We start from the raw sequence: 16,488 nt of genomic DNA on the forward strand, positions 1-16,488 counted from the left end.
CACTGAACAGATGTTGTAGAATGAAAAGAACAAGATGCACACGCATGTATGATATCCAGTATTTATGAAGCAAACAGGCAAGAGTTCCTACATAGGTGTATGATTATGAGCATAGGAATAAACATGTGTTGGCAAACTTCTCCCATAAAGGGCCAGATTAAGTGTTTTTGGCTTCCAGGCCATAGGAACTTTGCTACGACCACTCAGCTCTACAATTGTAGTGTGGAAGCAGCCAGACAACATATCAACAAATGAACATGACTGTGTTGATAAAACTTTATTTAAAAACAAAACTGGTGGCCAGCCGGATTTGGTTATTGGCCAGTTTGCTGAATTGTGGTATATGTGCTTAGGAGCCTGTATAAAAATATGAAAGAACCCAGACTAAAAGGTTGACACTGATTATCTATGGAGAGGCTCACCATAGATGGTGGAGGCAAAAAGGGGAGGGCAGAGCTCAGCTAATCATGAAAGAGCAAAATAACACTGTGAGGACCAGTATACCTTACAGAATTAGTTATGCATTTACCAGAATGTACATTCATGTGTCAATATAATTATTGACTATGCAACACCTTCTGTTAATGCAGTGTATTTGTAGCATGTGTATGTGCACATATATAACCTGATCATACAAATGTACACATATATATACATACACACACACACATGTAATGCTGTCATCATTCAGTTTGCTGGCACCTTAAAAATATTGATATCCCACATTAAACCAAACTAGGTTATTAATATAATTTCCCAGGAATTTTCCTAAAAACAACACGGTAACAACCTACTTTGTATCACTTTCTACAGAAACACTTCTCTCAATGCAGCAGTCAGATTTCCTCCCCAGATGGATTTTATAATCCTTAATGCAGCTAGTACAAATATGGGTATTCTATTCATAAAAGTTCTAAATAATTTCCTTTCCTTACATAAGATATATAATTTTGTGACATACAATGCATTCCTAGAGTTTTCTAAAGCATGAATTCTATAAGGTACAATTAAACCCCACTCTTATCAGATTCTTTTCTTTAAGAAATTGAGAGAGTTTGTTTCACTTATGTATCTGTTGATGCATGCTAGGAACTGACTTCTTGGTACAGCCTTTCACAGAGTAACTGCTTTTGTAAGACTTGTCTCTGGTATGAGTTGTTTGGTGTCTATTAAAATTTGATCTATTGTTGAAGGCCTTCCCACATTTAGAACACACATAGGGCCTCTCTCCTGTGTGAATTCGTTGATGCACTTTGAGTTGTGGCTTCTTACTGAAGGATTTCCCACAGTCACAGCATTCATATGGTTTCTCTCCAATATGAGTTCTCTGATGTGTTATCAACTGGGATTTCTGGATGAAGGCATCCCCACATTTGTAACAGGCAAAAGTTCTCTCTCGGGTGTGAGTCATCTGATGTTTATGAAAGTTTGACCTACCGTTGAAAGCCTTCCCACATTCTGTGCACACGTAAGGTTTCTCTCCAGTGTGAATTCTCTGGTGCTCCTTGAACTGTGACTTGGAAGTGAAGGCTTTCCCACACTCCCTGCATTTGTAAGGTTTTTCTCCAGTGTGAATTCTTTGATGCATGCTGAGTATTGACTTCTGGTTGAAGGCTTTCCCACATTCACTGCATACATGGTGTCTTTCTCCAGTATGGATTTTCTGGTGTATATTGAGGTGTGACTTTTGGGTGAAGGTTTTTCCACAGTCACTACATTCATAAGGCTTCTCCCCAGTATGAATTCGATGATGTATATCGAGTTGCGACTTGGAAATGAAGGATTTCCCACAGTTGTGGCACTGATACGGTTTTTCCCCCGTGTGACTTCTCTGATGCACAGTCAGGTGGGCCTTCTGGATGAAGGCCTGCCCACATTCAATACACACATAGGACTTCTGCCCTGAGTGGATTCTTTGGTGCAGGCTGAGTGTTGACTTCTGGGTGAAGGCCTTTCCACATTCACTGCATACATGCTGTTGCTCACCAGTGTGAATTTTCTGATGTATACTAAGGGTTGAGTTCTGGGAGAAGCCTTTTCCACATTCACTGCATTCATACAGTTTTCCTCTAGTGTGAGTTCTCTGATGTCTGAAGAGAGATAACATCTGGAAAAAGGCTTTTCCACATTCATGGCATTTGTGGGGCTTCTTTCTAGTGTGAGTTTTCTGGTGTGTAATCAGTTCTGACCTCTGAATGAACACTTTCCCACATACCTTACATAAATAAGGTATGCTACCTGTATGATCTGTCAGATATACACCAAGTTTTGGTTGTAAGGTGAAGGCTTTTCCACATTTGCTGCATTCCTGTAGGTTTTCCACACTATGGAATCTCTGTTGCTTGAGGAATTGTGACTTTTGGGTGAGATCCCTCCCACATTCAGTACATTTATCCAGTTTCTCTAGACTATGATATTGATGTTGGGTGAGTGGCTGTTTATGGTTGGTGACTTTAGTACATTGATTACCTTTGTGCAAGTTCTCTCCTGTATGAATATTCTTGTAGCTAGCACTGCAAGAGCTATGGGTGAACAGCTGACCAGATCCAATGACCTCCCCAAGGTGTTTTGTGACATTGCTTGGATTTTGACCATTTACTTCTAGATTAGGCTTCACATTTTTTGCAAATAAGCAACATTTATGAGGTCTTTCTTGTGAAGAAACTAGGTGGGGCCTCACGTGACTGATTTTTCCAGGGTCCTTATATTCATGCTCTTGCTCTGTACTCAGTATTTTCCTGTTGAGGCAAGTCCCATGGTGTGAAGGTTTATTTTGATTTAGCTGATCTCTCTTTGTATGGTCAACATCTTGCCATTGTTCTTCTAAGATGGAACACCATGAACCACCTCTTTTGAATTCACCTGCCTTACTGTCATAAAATGAGGTTTTCCCAAAAATTTCTTGTTGTGAGGTTTCAAGTCCAAGCTCTCCTTCTAGGAGAAAAACAAGGTGAAATAGACAAGTTAGCAGAGATAGAGGAGAAATCAATGGAACCAACTGAGATTGAATGGAGAAACTGCTGGGTTGTATAATAATGGTGATGATGAGAGGGAACAGTCTCACTACCCTTATATGTCAAGCACATGTCTATATAGCACACAGCATTAGCATATGCCAGTGTTCTACATGATGCATATATAAACTCACTTAATCCTCACACAACTCCATGAGGTAACTACACCTATTATCCCTGTTTTACAGATAAAGGTGAGGCATAGAATGGTTAACTGGCCAAAATCACTTTGCTAGCCTGTGGGAAAAATTATATTTGAGAAAAGGCAACCTGACTCCACTTATGTAGGCGGCCTAGACACCCAGAGATACCCAGACCATGGGATGACTACATGATGACACAGATGAGGGTGCTATAAGGCAACATCTGACTGGAGACATATAAGGATCATCAGAAAAAAGTTGAGACTGAAGTGTCCAGAGCTGAAGGGCAGCCCTTTAAGGTAATTCCTTTATGAAGACATGACCAGAGGAAAGTGTAGGGCCCCAAGCTGGAGGCTCCACAATTAGGGGAAAAGAAGAAAGATCTAGAGACAGAAAAGAAAAATCACTGAATTCAGGGGAAAAATTAAAAGGCCTTAAGAAAATTCCATGGGAAGCATTTCTCTATATGCTTGATGGCATGCTGCCCGATTCATGAATTGCTTAATAAGACCAGTTAGATCTTCAAAGTTAAAGACAACAAAAAACAAAAAGAAAACTCCATGGACACAGAGGGATAAAACAAGACGACAAAAGCAATGTACAGCTGGAAAACCCAATCATATAACAGATATGAGATGCTCTATTTGGCTGAGAAAAATGAAATTAAAACATGAAATAGTTGCATCACCTATCACAAGGGCCATAAACGAAAAATATGAAAAATGCTGAGTGTTGGCAAGCAAGATGCACAAATGCAGATCCTTGCACTTTCTCACATGGGAGTGTAGGCTGTGTGCAGCCCATCTGAAGAGCAATATGGTTTCCTTAGTTATAGTAAGTATACTTACATTTAGTGATCAGGCAATCCCACTCCTGAGAATTCACCTGAGAAGTTCTTATACCGGCCCCCACAGGACATTCACAAGATAATGGACTACAGCCATTAGTTGTAGAAACTGGAGTAGGAGACAATCTAAATGCCCACCACTGGGGGATGGATAAGTGTGGTAGGTTGAATGATGGCCCCCAAATATATCCACATCCCACAGGGTAATGGTCACCAACCTGGATGCTTCTGATGTAGGAGTTCAGCCTTCCCCATCCATGGCTCCTTTCCTTTCTCTATCCTGAATACGATCTCTGGGTTGGGAATGTGATACCCTGTAAATGAGAAAAGAGCAGATGTGGATGCGGTCTTTGGCTTTAGAAGCCAGCAAAGCTTTTCAGTGGCTCATGCCCGAAAAGTCAACCTCTTTCACTAGGAACAAAGCAATACTCAAAGGTGCCCAGAAAGGATGAACAATATGGGACAAACCAAAGGCAAAATGATTACATAGTTCAGGTGCCCCTTCGCATTCCACAAGGAAGAAAGTCAGTCTCAACAACAAGGCCCATCCAAAACTCACCAGAAGGTGTGCTTACCCACAGAGAAGAGGTGGCTGTAGACCTCCCGCATCACATCCTGGTACAGGCGTCTCTGGGCAGGGTCCAGCTGCTGCCACTCCTCCCTGCTGAAGTCCATGGAAATGTCCTCGAATGACACCGACCTCTGTAACACCATAGCCCAGCTCAACGTGAATTAGCTACCGGTGGTGAATGGGGAAGTTACATGGAGAGGCATATTTTTGACAAATTTTTCATCATGACATAATACTTCCCACAACCTACCTATTCCTAAATACCTATGTATTTAGGGGGATTAAGAATATTTATTACATTGGTTACATTGCTATTATGCTGGTCGTATCTGTTTTTGGCAGAACTCAAAAGAGCCTTGGAATTTCCTAAGTAATAGAGTGATGAACGTGTTATGTTAATGAGGTGAGTTCTGGACCCCCACCTAAGGATGGGCTGCCAGGGGAAGCAACCATGTGATTGGATTTTCATGACCTAATATTCTCACAGTATACTGGTTCACAGTGCTAATAAATCATGTGTTATATCTTTTTTGAACAGAATCTCTCTGTAACTTTGAGTATAAACATAGCACAGGACAATAATGCACTGTTTATTAAGTATGGTCATTCATTATTACTTTAAAACATGCAAAGAGAGTGTCTTTAAACACAGAGTAACTTGGAATTTCAGGAAATTTTGAGTATACCCATGAATCCTGCTTTCTTGTTCCCAAATATCAAATAATGATATCTGTGGGCAATTTGGAAACACTATTCTGTGGCATATTTTTATTCATCTTTTAAAACAGGAAAAACCATATAGTCCTTAAAAGCCAGTTCTTCTGTCATCCTGTGACTCTATAAACTGAGGGCAGAGGGAAAACAAGCCAACCCTACAGAACAGGAAGGAAAACCAGGTGGGGACCAGCTGAGAATATGAAAAGACCGTGGAGGGTGATGGCTCTCCGGTGCTGAGCAGGGAGGGAGGATTTCCCCGCCTGGGCCTGGAGCTTCCCACCCACATCGGGGGCTACCTTTTCTTTTTCCTTCACCCGGGGCCAACCCTCTCCTCCAACACATCCTTCTGCACCAGTTTACACTCTAACACACAAGGCCTGTGGGTGAGGGGACATCCGCCCCCGCCGTCCACTCTCAGCAAGAGGGCCCAGACTGTCTCAGCTACTGGGAGGCTGGGATCTGCTGCTTCCTGTGTCTGCCGTCGAGTCCTGGAGAACGGCCCCTGGGTTCCTGCTTACCTCACATGCTCCAACCTGCTCCTCTGCACCCAGGACCTGGGGCCTCTGGGGTAAAGTCACACCAGCAGGCATGATCCCCCGGCTTCACCTCTTTGTTGCTCTTGCTGACAACTCCACTTGTCCAGGAGCCTGAGGCTGGGTGGGCATCTGGAGGCTCCAGTCAGAGCTGCCGGGGAGATGCTGGCTGGACTGTGAGGGGAGATCCTGCAGCCTCCGTGCTGTGACCTGACCCAGGCATTCTGCAGAGACACTAGGAAGTCCTGGAAAGGCAATGACCACATGGTTCCTCATCTAACATTTTCATACACCCTTGGGTAAATATTACGACCATTATCATACCCATTTTATGGATGGGCAAACTAAGGCTGAAAGCCGTTACCTCATTTGCCTTAAGGTTGCACATCTGTACACAGTCACCACTATCCCAGGTGGTCTCCTACTGGTCAGCTTCCAGAAACAACATTTCCATTTCCTGCTGCCTTCAGAGAGCTGAAGGTTCTTGCTGGCCACATCTAGTGAGTCTAGTCCAAGCTCCTGGACTTCTCCATAATAGCCTAGATAGCCCAGAATTTCCTGACAAACTTCAGTTCACTGTATTCAAAACCCACCTTCACCTGGAAAACCCACAGACATGCACCAGGAACCCCAATCACTTAGTTTCTGGCCTGTCCGCATGAGTGGCCCCCCACCCCATGCACACCCTAACAGTCATTGGCAGGATTGCCAGGAGGTCACGAAATGCCTCCCCATCACCACCACAGCCAGGCTCCTGAAATCATCACTCCCAATTGCCCACAAGCATTTCCTGGGAATGTGGTTTCCACAGGACCCCAAGTAATCTCCAACATGGGGTTCCCAATAATGCACCCTAGTAGGAAATCGTCGTTGACCTGCCCAACTGCCAATCACTGACCCTTACTGGGTCCAAAGGGCACAGAGAGGCCTCGCAGCCTCCATCCCCGTCACTGAGCCCCTAGGCCTCCTGACGGGCTCCCATCTGCGTCCCTCAGCACCCCTCTCTCCTCATTTCTGTAGTTCTCCAGTCTGTGCTCCCGGTGTTACAATGTGACCTCAAAGTCCTCCTTCTCTGAAGATCCCACCTCCAATCGCTGCCTCCCACGGGGGCCCACGCACTGAATCGCCTCCGCTGATATCCCCCAGTACCATCTCCTGGAGCCCTCTTAACACACCTGTTCACCGCCCTCAATGAGCAAATGTCATTGGCCAACAGTATAAAATCGTATTAAAATGCACTTGGAATTTAGGTCACAAAAATATTTATACACATACAGAAAATACCCAAAGAAGGAGTGAAAATCAAGGAGCCAGTTTCCCAAAGCACATCAGAAAACAGCCCCATCACCCCTTCCACAGGCGCTCATCACACGTCTAGTCCCCCTCGTCCCTCACCCCAAGGCCATTTCCCCTCACGGATCCCCCAGGATCCCCACTGCCAACATTCCAAATCACCTCAGCGTCCTGTTTGCGACAGAGGGGATAGAAACAGTAGACAACATGGGCGAAATGGCTGCTCTGGGACATCTCCGGTCTGGGTCGGACTTCGGGCATCATCTCTTTGGCGCATGCTCAGTAAGATCTTTGAAGCCATTCCCTGACAATAGTTATCATGGCGTACTGCAGCTTACGTTAATTCCCCCCACCCCTTTTCTTTCAAGGACAGTGTCAGGCGGACGACATGGCCACGCCCATGAGGATTATATTTCTGGAGGCCGCCATTTTCAGAGACCTTCCATTCCGTACAGCCAATAAAAACATTTGCAAACTCAAAGAGTTGTCTTAGGGTTGTCCCACGTTGACAGGAGACCTATTAAATATTCGTGTATATATACTCCCAGGGAAAACTGGCCTTGGATGCTGGAGCCATGCTACTCAAGCTGTGTAGCAAAGCTCAGGCTGGAGAAAGACCCCCACAAATCAGGGGTCTTCGCAGTTGGCTCCCTCTGTTACCCACCTTGATTTTGTTATTTTCCATGATACTATTGGCTTTGTTTTTACTTGCATTGTTGCCAAAGACTAAGCTAACCTTTGCTAAGCAGCACGGAAAAGATGAGAACATAAACTTCCTAGAAGCTCTTCAGGACGGTGCTCCTGAAGAATAGAACACGCAGGGCCAAATGGTGATCTTAGCATAAAGTACCGAAACCTGCTGTTAGTCAAACATTGACCACCCCATTTCCACTGAGAATGCCCCCCTTGTTTATGCTAGTGAAACTAGTGATGGAAAGTTTTATAGAAACAGAGTCATGAGAAAATATTGAATAGAATAACCCTGTTGACACTTAATTAATCATCTCATGTTTTCTTCCCTCTACTACTTCTATAGTTTGTTTTTCTTCTTTCCTAATCACAGCCCTTTACTAGAATTTGTGCCTCATACGTGAAATACCAAGCACCATGATTTTCTAGGAAGTAAAGATACCTCAAAACAAGTGCTGGGCATAGAAGCCATGGAGCATAAATCTGCAAAGAAGTGAAAAACTAACCTTTTCAAAGAATATTACTTCTCTCTCACTTACCAGCTTTACATCTCCCTGTATGGCCCCGGAAGATGGCTGGTTAGCCAGAGACGGGTAAGATTCCTCAAGGGAGGAACAACCTAAGACAGGCACAGTCGCAGGGGGCCATCAGGTGAGAAAAAGGGGGCCAGCAGAGGTGAGGCTTAGAACCTCACCCCCCCAGTTTTGAGAGAAATCTTCTACACCTGTGGATGTTTTGTTGCCCTTGTTCAGCTTGGATTAAGACCTGGTCTGTAAGCACAAAACCTGATCATCTACACCTGCCTTCTTACAGTTCTAAATCATGCTTTCTATCTATATCTTGCATTTACCTACTACATCAACATTTTATTAGATTCACATATAAAGTGTAAAAATCAAATGAATAATCATACATTATATTTGACGTGATTGTTTATAGTTTAAGGTTTGTAGTTAAAACAGAAACAGTTTCTGTGATATGAATGCCCTTGCATTGTTCACCATGTAAGAACTTGTTTAGTCCCTGCAGTAGTGGAGTCATACCTGTGTAGCGTATGTCAGGGAGATTTTGGTATCTACACAGAAGAAAGAGAAATGTAGATAAGAAGGAGAAATTTAGTTTGCTGCCTACTGTGCCCTATAAAGGCGTATAAAGTAAAGATATGAGTTTATGATTTTAGATCGATTATAAATTTATTAAAGCCTCTAAGAAAATTTTTGTGGGAAAGAATCCTAGCTAACTGTGGCACTAGGTGACCTGTATTTCACCTTGAGCTGATAGACTCCATAGTCACTGCTACATACTGCACGCTCCTGTGGTCACATGCACTTCTTAGAAACTGTGTTGCATAGAAACGTAAAACACAACAGAGTACATGTTAATGAGAAAAGTTTTGGTCAAAGAGCAGAAAAACAATCACCTGTCTAACGCTTGACCAACCATGAATATATGAGAAAGTCAAAGAAAGAAAAAAGCTTGCCTATACTTATTAACCAACTGTGTGTTCTAGTTAATCATCAAAATATTAAAAAATAATCATATCCTTGTGCAAAATGGTATAAATAAAGCTGTCATCAGCACTTTGTCAAGAGACCACCTCCATCTGACTCCGTGTCCTGTCTCTCCATGCGCCGACTGCGTCCGTCCTGCACCTTCAGGCATCCCACCCCTAGGCTGGAGCTGGACTCCCGCAAGTGGCGCCCAACGTGGGGCTCAAAGGTAAGTTCTCCCATTTCCCTTTCCCTCTAATCGAGGACGGATAGGACTCTGCTCAAGGGTGCTGCAGACCCCCCTGTGAAGGAAGGGTAAAGAAGGGCAGATAGTCAGAACTACTTGAGAAGATGAGCCATGGAGAGTCCAAAGAAAGAGGTCTCTTCATTGAAATCATTAAGCATATGAAAGAAAAAAGAGGAATTAAAGTCTCGTCAGGAGCTGACTAAATTTCTACATTTTGTGCAGGAGTGTTGCCCATGGTTTCCTAAAGATACATCTGTGGATATGGAAATCTGGGACGAAGTAAGCGAAGGTATGGTGGTCTATTATTATCATCACGGACCTGAGAAGGTCCCTACAGATGCCTTTGCATTGTGGAATTTAATCAAGGAGGTTTTAGAACTTAAACAGCACAAATTTGATCAGAAGACTCCTACTGGAGTAAGGACTGCGTTAAAGCAAACAGAACAAGAAGGAGGCATAGAATTGATGTGTTACCCAATTATTTTTGGAGGAGAATTTGATGATGAAAGTGTATCCTGGGACCCCATCCCATATAAATTATTAAAAGAATTAAAGAATTGCATGCAAAGACTATGGTCCCTTGACACCTTACACTTTGACATTGTTAGAGGCCTTATCTAATAGATGAATGACACCGCTACTCTCTGTAACAAAATCTCAAGTGATGCTGGCCTCTGCCTCCCCTTATGATGAAATATTAACTCCAGAAAAAGAAGAAAATTTTAGAGAAACTGCAGCCCAGTGTAATCCTTTTAGAATAAGTGCTGCTCAACTAGTTAAAAAGCCTCCAGATTTTAAGGTATCTGTAATCAAGTAAACTAAAAAGAAAGAAGACAAGTGAATATTAATAACTCAAATCTTTGTGTCAGTTTGTCTGTCTGTGTGTATGTTCTTTTGTGAAAAATGTTGCTAACTGTAGTCATTGCATCTCAGTTTGTATGTTTGTTTGTCTAAGTGTGTGAATGAGAAATATTTTTTTACCTCCAGATGGTATTAATAAAAATTGATTTAAAGACAAGCGCTTATAAAAATTGGGCATTCTAAAACTTCTAGAAAATTTTAATAAAAGATATTAAGCATTAATGCTAATTTAAATTAAACTGAAACGGACATGTCCGTATAGTTATCAGCTGCCTAAGTTTACCTAAAGTCATTGAAGTTAATATTATCTATTAAATCTTTCAAAAAAAATGCTTAAAGAGAGGCTTGACTTTGTCTACTGTTTGGTATAAGTTTTGTGAGCATGGTTGTTAGGAATGACTAAACTAAATAAGTGTAGCAAGTAAACATCTTAATAATAGTGTGTTAATGTATTAAGGTGTTACAGTGTGTATACTTACAAACAGCTTGAAAATCTTTACAGTAACCTGAAACCTTACAGTTTTGTGAAATTAAGCAGACATACTGTATGCTTAGAGATTGTGCTATAAAGCACATAGTTCTAGAAACTATAAAATGTGTTCATAAATTTGCCAATCTAAGAATGCTAGTGTAACAGTTTACAATAGCCCACTTCTCAGTGTCCACTGAAAATTAAAGTTCCTAATAATTTTAAATTCTAAATAAAACTACTTAAAGTAATAAAGAAAATATCTCTGCTTGCTAGAAAAGATGTGTGTTTAATAGAGAAGGTATAAAGAATAGAAATTCATTTTGTTGAAGGTAAAAGAAGGTAACCTCTAAAGTACAGCTGTTTATTTATTTATTTATTTATTAAAATTATTTTTTATTGAAGGGTAGTTGACACACAGTATTACATTAGTTTCAGGTGTACAACACAGTGATTCAACATTTATGTACATGATAATTCTAGCTACCAGCTATCACCATACCAAGTTGTTACAATATTTTGACTATATTCCTTATGCTATACATTACATCCCGGTTACTTATTTATTTTACAATTGGAAGTGTGTACTTTTTTTTTTTTGAGAGGGCATCTCTCATATTTATTGATCAAATGGTTGTTAACCACAATAAAATTCTGTATAGGGGGGTCAATGCTCAATGCATAATCATTAATCCACCCCAAGCCTAATTCTCATCAGTCTCCAATCTTCTGAAGCATAACGAACAAGTTCTTACATGGTGAACAAGTTCTTAAATAGTGAATAAGTTCTTACATGGTGAACAGTACAAGGGCATTCATCACAGAAACTTTCGGTTTTTACAGCTGTTTATTTAAAGAAGGAGAACACCTAATGTAAAAGAAAGCTGGAGAAAGTGTATGGAAGAACTGATACCACAATGCTATGTGAAATTAAAGTAAATGAGTCTCGATATCAAGTACACAGCAAATTAGAATTTTGTTTTCAGATAAATGGACAAAGTTTTCTTAAACTGTTAGCCTGCTCTTAATGCTGAAAGATTGCAGAGAGTTTTTTAATTGTTTTTATCAATGCAGTTTCTTATGCTTAAAGTCTCAATGAGTTGTCAAAGTATTTAGAAAAAATAAGATCTTAATATTAAAAGGACTAAAAGCTAAAAAGCTAAATTTTGTTAACAATTATGAAGCCTTTTGTATTTGCCTTTAAAATCTTTTATTGTCATTTTAGTTAAATAAATAAGTATTGTTTTATAGTGATTTATGATTCTATTTAGATTATTTAGGCAAGTGCCTTAAAAACTTTTTGACAGCTTCCCAAAATCAAATTTTAAAAGTTGCTTTTACCTCTAGTTAACTCTGATATTTTCCAGAGGGCCCCTGGAACATGTCAGAGGAATTTTTAGTCCTCATTGGAGAAAACATTTGGCTAATTTGGCTTATTTACCTAATATATATATTTACCTAGAAAGCACTGTCAAAGAAGATGATGCTAAACTTTGTTATTAAGTGTTTTATGTTACAGAAATATCCAAATTTCCTTATATCAACTGTCTTACAGTAAACTCTCATCAAATCTTTAAACATTGTCATTTATAAGCCTGTTATCATTTGTAATCACTGATTACTCCTAAATTAGTAAAGAACTAGATTTTAGCAGAATAGGTATTAGTTACGTAAGATCAAGTAAACTAAAGAAAATGATTTTGCGGATTTTTGTCTTCAACTAATTTCAAACCTGTAGTAAAATAGAAACACCTGCTTACAGGGCAATAGAAAGGGCCTGATGTTTTAATAACCTGTAGGAGAAGATATGCTTGTATTTTTAAACAGGACTCAGATACACCCGTGAGTACCGGACAGATTCATCAGACAAGTTTCCACCACCACCTCCTCCCCCACACAACTTTCTGAGACGGAGTGAAAGTCCCTGCCCAAGAAAAAACCTTCAAGAACTTCTAGTACAGCGTTTACAGAGCCTCGCTCTGCAAGATTCCTGAGAAGCTCGCCAGTCATGACCAGGTCTTCCCTCGCAGCAGTGATTAGCAAGGTCAACTGGACAAAGTAACCCTACGACCTGAGACCAGATAGAGAAGTTGACGGAAAAAGCCGAAGCTGTAGATCGCCTTCAGGGTTTGCCTATTACTAGTAAAACTTTGTTTATTGCCATGCTTAAGTTCCACCCATATTAACTACATCTCTAAATGAAAAATCTTTCCTACATTCTGAATTATGGCAAGTTGCAGCTTCTGTCGAGCTAGTAACACTGCATAAACCCACAAGAAAAGCTGTTTATCAACTTCAAGCCTGTTTGCAAACTTCATATGCCTTTTTGCTATTTTAGAATTATATATCTATGAATATTAGCAAAATTATAAATTCATTATACATTGTAATAATTGTACTCTTTCTACCTGTATTTCTGTAAAAAATAATGCAAAGGTTATTTCTATTGTGTACCATCTCCCATATTTGATAATTCCTGTTACTTTAAATTTTACGTAGTTTAATGATTATGAACTACAAGACTTTCATGATACCAGCACTCTCTTATTTCAGAAAAAGTGTTTTGTAGCCCCTAGAACAAGAAATCCATATTGCCGCTTTTTGATCATTGTCTAAGAATGTATCATTAGCTTTAGCCACTTAAAAGATTATTGATCAAAAATTAAAATCTAAAGTTAATGCCCTAGAAGAGACCCTGCTTTATGCAAAGACCCAAGTGCAAAATTTAAAGACACGTTTAACCACCAGATGCCACCGTAGCTATAAATAGATTTGTGTTACACCTCATTTATAAAATGATACAAAAATTTCCTGAGATAAAATAAAAAATCATTTATTAAGAGTGTGGGATGATACCAATTTATCCCTAGATATAGGCCAGTTGCAGCAAACTATTAGTGATATTAGTACTGCTCACATATCCTCTTCTTCTGCCTCTGAAGTAGCGAGACTTTTCTTGCCACTCTGCAGCATTATACCACCTCCAAAGCCTAGTTTCCATCTTTTATTAATCTAAGAATTATAGCCTTAATAATTCTTTTTCTTGTTTTATTTCTTCCAGTCTTCCTCCGACTGCTAAGCAAAAGTGTAAGAAAAACCTATTTAAAACTGAAGACTTTAAAACTTGCTTTAAAAAATAAAAAAAGGGGGAGATGCTGGAGCCATGCTACTCAAGTTGTGTAGCAAAGCTCAGGCTGGAGGAGACCCCCACAAATCAGGGGTCTTCGCAGTTGGCTCCCTCTATTACCCACCTTGATTTTGTTATTTTCCATTATACTATTGGCTTTGATTTTACTTGCATTGTTGCCAAAGACTAAGCTAACCTTTGCTAAGCAGCACGGAAAAGATGAGAACATAAACTTCCCAGAAGCTCTTCAGGACAGCGCTCCTGAAGAATAGAACACGCAGGGCCAAATGGTGATCTTAGCATAAAGTACCGAAACCTGCTGTTAGTCAAACATTGACCACCCCATTTCCACTGAGAATGCCCCCCTTGTTTATGCTAGTGAAACTAGTGATGGAAAGTTTTATAGAAATAGAGTCATGAGAAAATATTGAATAGAATAACTGTTGACAATTAATCATTTCATGTTTTCTTCCCTCTGCTACTTCTATAGTTTGTTTTTCTTCTTTCCTAATCACAGCCCTTTACTAGAATTTGTGCCTCATACGTGAAATACCAAGTACCATTATTTTCCAGGAAGTAAAGATACCTCAAAACAAGTGCTGGGCAGAGAAGCCATGGAGCATAAATCTGCAAAGAAGTGAAAAACTAACCTTTTCAAAGAATATTACTTCTCTCTCACTTACCAGCTTTACATCTCCCTGTATGGCCCCGGAAGATGGCTGGTTAGCCAGGGATGGGTAAGATTCCTCAAGGGAGGAACAACCTAAGACAGGCACAGTCGCAGGGGGCCATCAGGTGAGAAAAAGGGGGCCAACAGAGGTGAGGCTTAGAACCTCACCCCCCCAGTTTTGAGAGAAATCTTCTACACCTGTGGATGTTTTGTTGCCCTTGTTCAGCTTGGATTAAGACCTGGTCTGTAAGCACAAACCTGATCATCTACACCTGCCTTCTTACAGTTCTAAATCATGCTTTCTATCTACATCTTGCATTTACCTACTTCATTAACATTTTATTAGATTCACATATAAAGTGTAAAAATCAAATGAATAATCATACATTATATTTGACATGATTGTTTATAGTTTAAGGTTTGTAGTTAAAACAGAAACAATTTCTGTGATATGAGTGCCCTTGCATTGTTCACCATGTAAGAACTTGTTTAGTCCCTGCAGTAGTGGAGTCATGGAGACCTGTGTAGCATATGTCAAGGAGATTTTGGTATCTACACAGAAGAAAAAATGTAGATAAGAAGGAGAAATTTAGTTTGCTGCCTACTGTGCCCTATAAAGGCGTATAAAGTAAAGATATGAGTTTATGATTTTAGATTGATTATAAATTTATTAAAGCCTCTAAGAAAATTTTCGTGGGAAAGAATCCTAGCTAACTGTGGCACTAGGTGACCTGTATTTCACCCTGAGCTGATAGACTCCATAGTCGCTGCTACATACTGCACGCTCCTGTGGTCACATGCACTTCTTAGAAACTGTGTTGCATAGAAACGTAAAACACAACAGAGTACATGTTAATGAGAAAAGTTTTGGTCAAAGAACAGAAAAACAATCACCTGTCTAACGCTTGACCAACCATGAATATATGAGAAAGTAAAAGAAAGAAAAAAGCTTGCCTATACTTATTAAACAACTGTGTATTCTAGTTAATCATCAAAATAATAAAAAATAATCATATCCTTGTGCAAAATGGTATAAATAAAGCTGTCATCAGCATTTTGTCGAGAGACCACCTCCATCTGACTCCGTGTCCTGTCTCTCCACGCGCCGACTCCATCTCATCCTTTTGGGCTTCACACACCACCACCACCCCCACCATCCCCCTCTGGAGCTGGACTCCGGCACTTGGATATTCTGAAAAGTACATTTTCTCTGTGTTTTTGCACTAATTTTAAGCGCCACCCTTGGAATCCAGGCATCTTGCCCCCTCTTCCCTCCCACAACTCACTCTGCAGGGAGGCAAATAGAGGCGCATTGGGAGCCCAAGGGGTCGTCAGCTTGGTAGATGAACCCCGCTCCATCACCAGACTCCACTGGGGGCAGCTCCAGGACCCCAGTCTCTGAGGACTGGGGAGAACTTAGGACTTGGCCCTCCTGGGTTCAATAGCTTCGCAGGTTCTTCAAAGGAACCTCTGATGCTTGCATTTGGCCCTGGGGGAGGTAGCTGAGAAGTTTAAGAAGTCGGCTGCCAAAACAAAAGATCCCTCCAAGCAGTCCAGGGAAGAGAAGATGGAAAATCCCCGTAAGATTTGACAAGGAGGTCTTTGTCTTTGTGGCAAGAGCGAGGGCTCATAACAGGAACAGGCGAGCTAGCGGCTTCCTGTACCTGTGCTCTGCACTTCCGATCTCAGCCCTCCTGCCATCCGAGCTCTGAGACTTGGACTCTGTGCAGAGTTGCTGCAGGCCAGCAAAGGAGAGGTTCTCTCCCATCTGAATTGCTGCCGGGGAAGAAAGACACTGATGGTCAGGTTCTGTGCA

General features: G+C 40.8%; 1 protein-coding gene and 1 long non-coding RNA gene across 5 annotated transcripts; one reads left to right on the forward strand and one right to left on the reverse strand.

Moving 5' to 3' along the window:
* Window positions 1-262: 262 nt before the first annotated feature.
* On the reverse strand, window positions 263-7,433 carry ZNF175 (zinc finger protein 175). 4 transcript variants are annotated; one of them, XM_073225842.1, is made up of 5 exons: window positions 7,281-7,433; window positions 5,899-6,070; window positions 4,580-4,706; window positions 4,223-4,318; window positions 263-2,934 (listed from the first exon to the last, which is right to left on the reverse strand). In XM_073225842.1, the coding sequence occupies exons 3-5, from the start codon at window positions 4,677-4,679 to the stop codon at window positions 1,061-1,063; spliced, it is 2,070 nt and encodes a 689-aa protein (XP_073081943.1). In that variant the 5' UTR covers window positions 4,680-4,706; window positions 5,899-6,070; window positions 7,281-7,433; the 3' UTR covers window positions 263-1,060. The 4 variants fall into 4 exon arrangements, with proteins under 4 accessions (XP_073081943.1, XP_017498553.3, XP_017498554.3 ...); XM_017643064.3 differs by having other exon boundaries at window positions 5,811-6,070; XM_017643065.3 differs by having other exon boundaries at window positions 4,580-4,740; window positions 5,811-6,070.
* Window positions 7,434-9,201: 1,768 nt separating this feature from the next.
* LOC108385578 (uncharacterized) lies at window positions 9,202-15,740 on the forward strand. Its single transcript, XR_005063343.2, has 3 exons — window positions 9,202-9,527; window positions 9,768-9,834; window positions 12,703-15,740. It is a non-coding gene; the product is annotated as an uncharacterized lncRNA (long non-coding RNA).
* The last annotated feature ends 748 nt before the right edge of the window (window positions 15,741-16,488 follow it).

This window comes from Manis javanica, chromosome 17 (assembly GCF_040802235.1).
Source record: "Manis javanica isolate MJ-LG chromosome 17, MJ_LKY, whole genome shotgun sequence".
In the NCBI taxonomy this organism is placed as follows: Eukaryota; Metazoa; Chordata; class Mammalia; order Pholidota; family Manidae; genus Manis; species Manis javanica.

Bases quoted from the DNA above. Each gene is read 5' to 3' on its own strand.
- ZNF175 (XM_017643064.3), bottom strand. From the start codon at position 5,882: ATGCCTGCTGGTGTGACTTTACCCCAGAGGCCCCAGGTCCTGGGTGCA. The intron at 4,707-5,810 runs GTAAGCAGGAAC...ATGGTGTTACAG, and splicing joins AGCAGGTTGGAGCATGTGAG to AGGTCGGTGTCATTCGAGGA. The intron at 4,319-4,579 runs GTAAGCACACCT...TCTCATTTACAG, and splicing joins CAGCCACCTCTTCTCTGTGG to GGTATCACATTCCCAACCCA.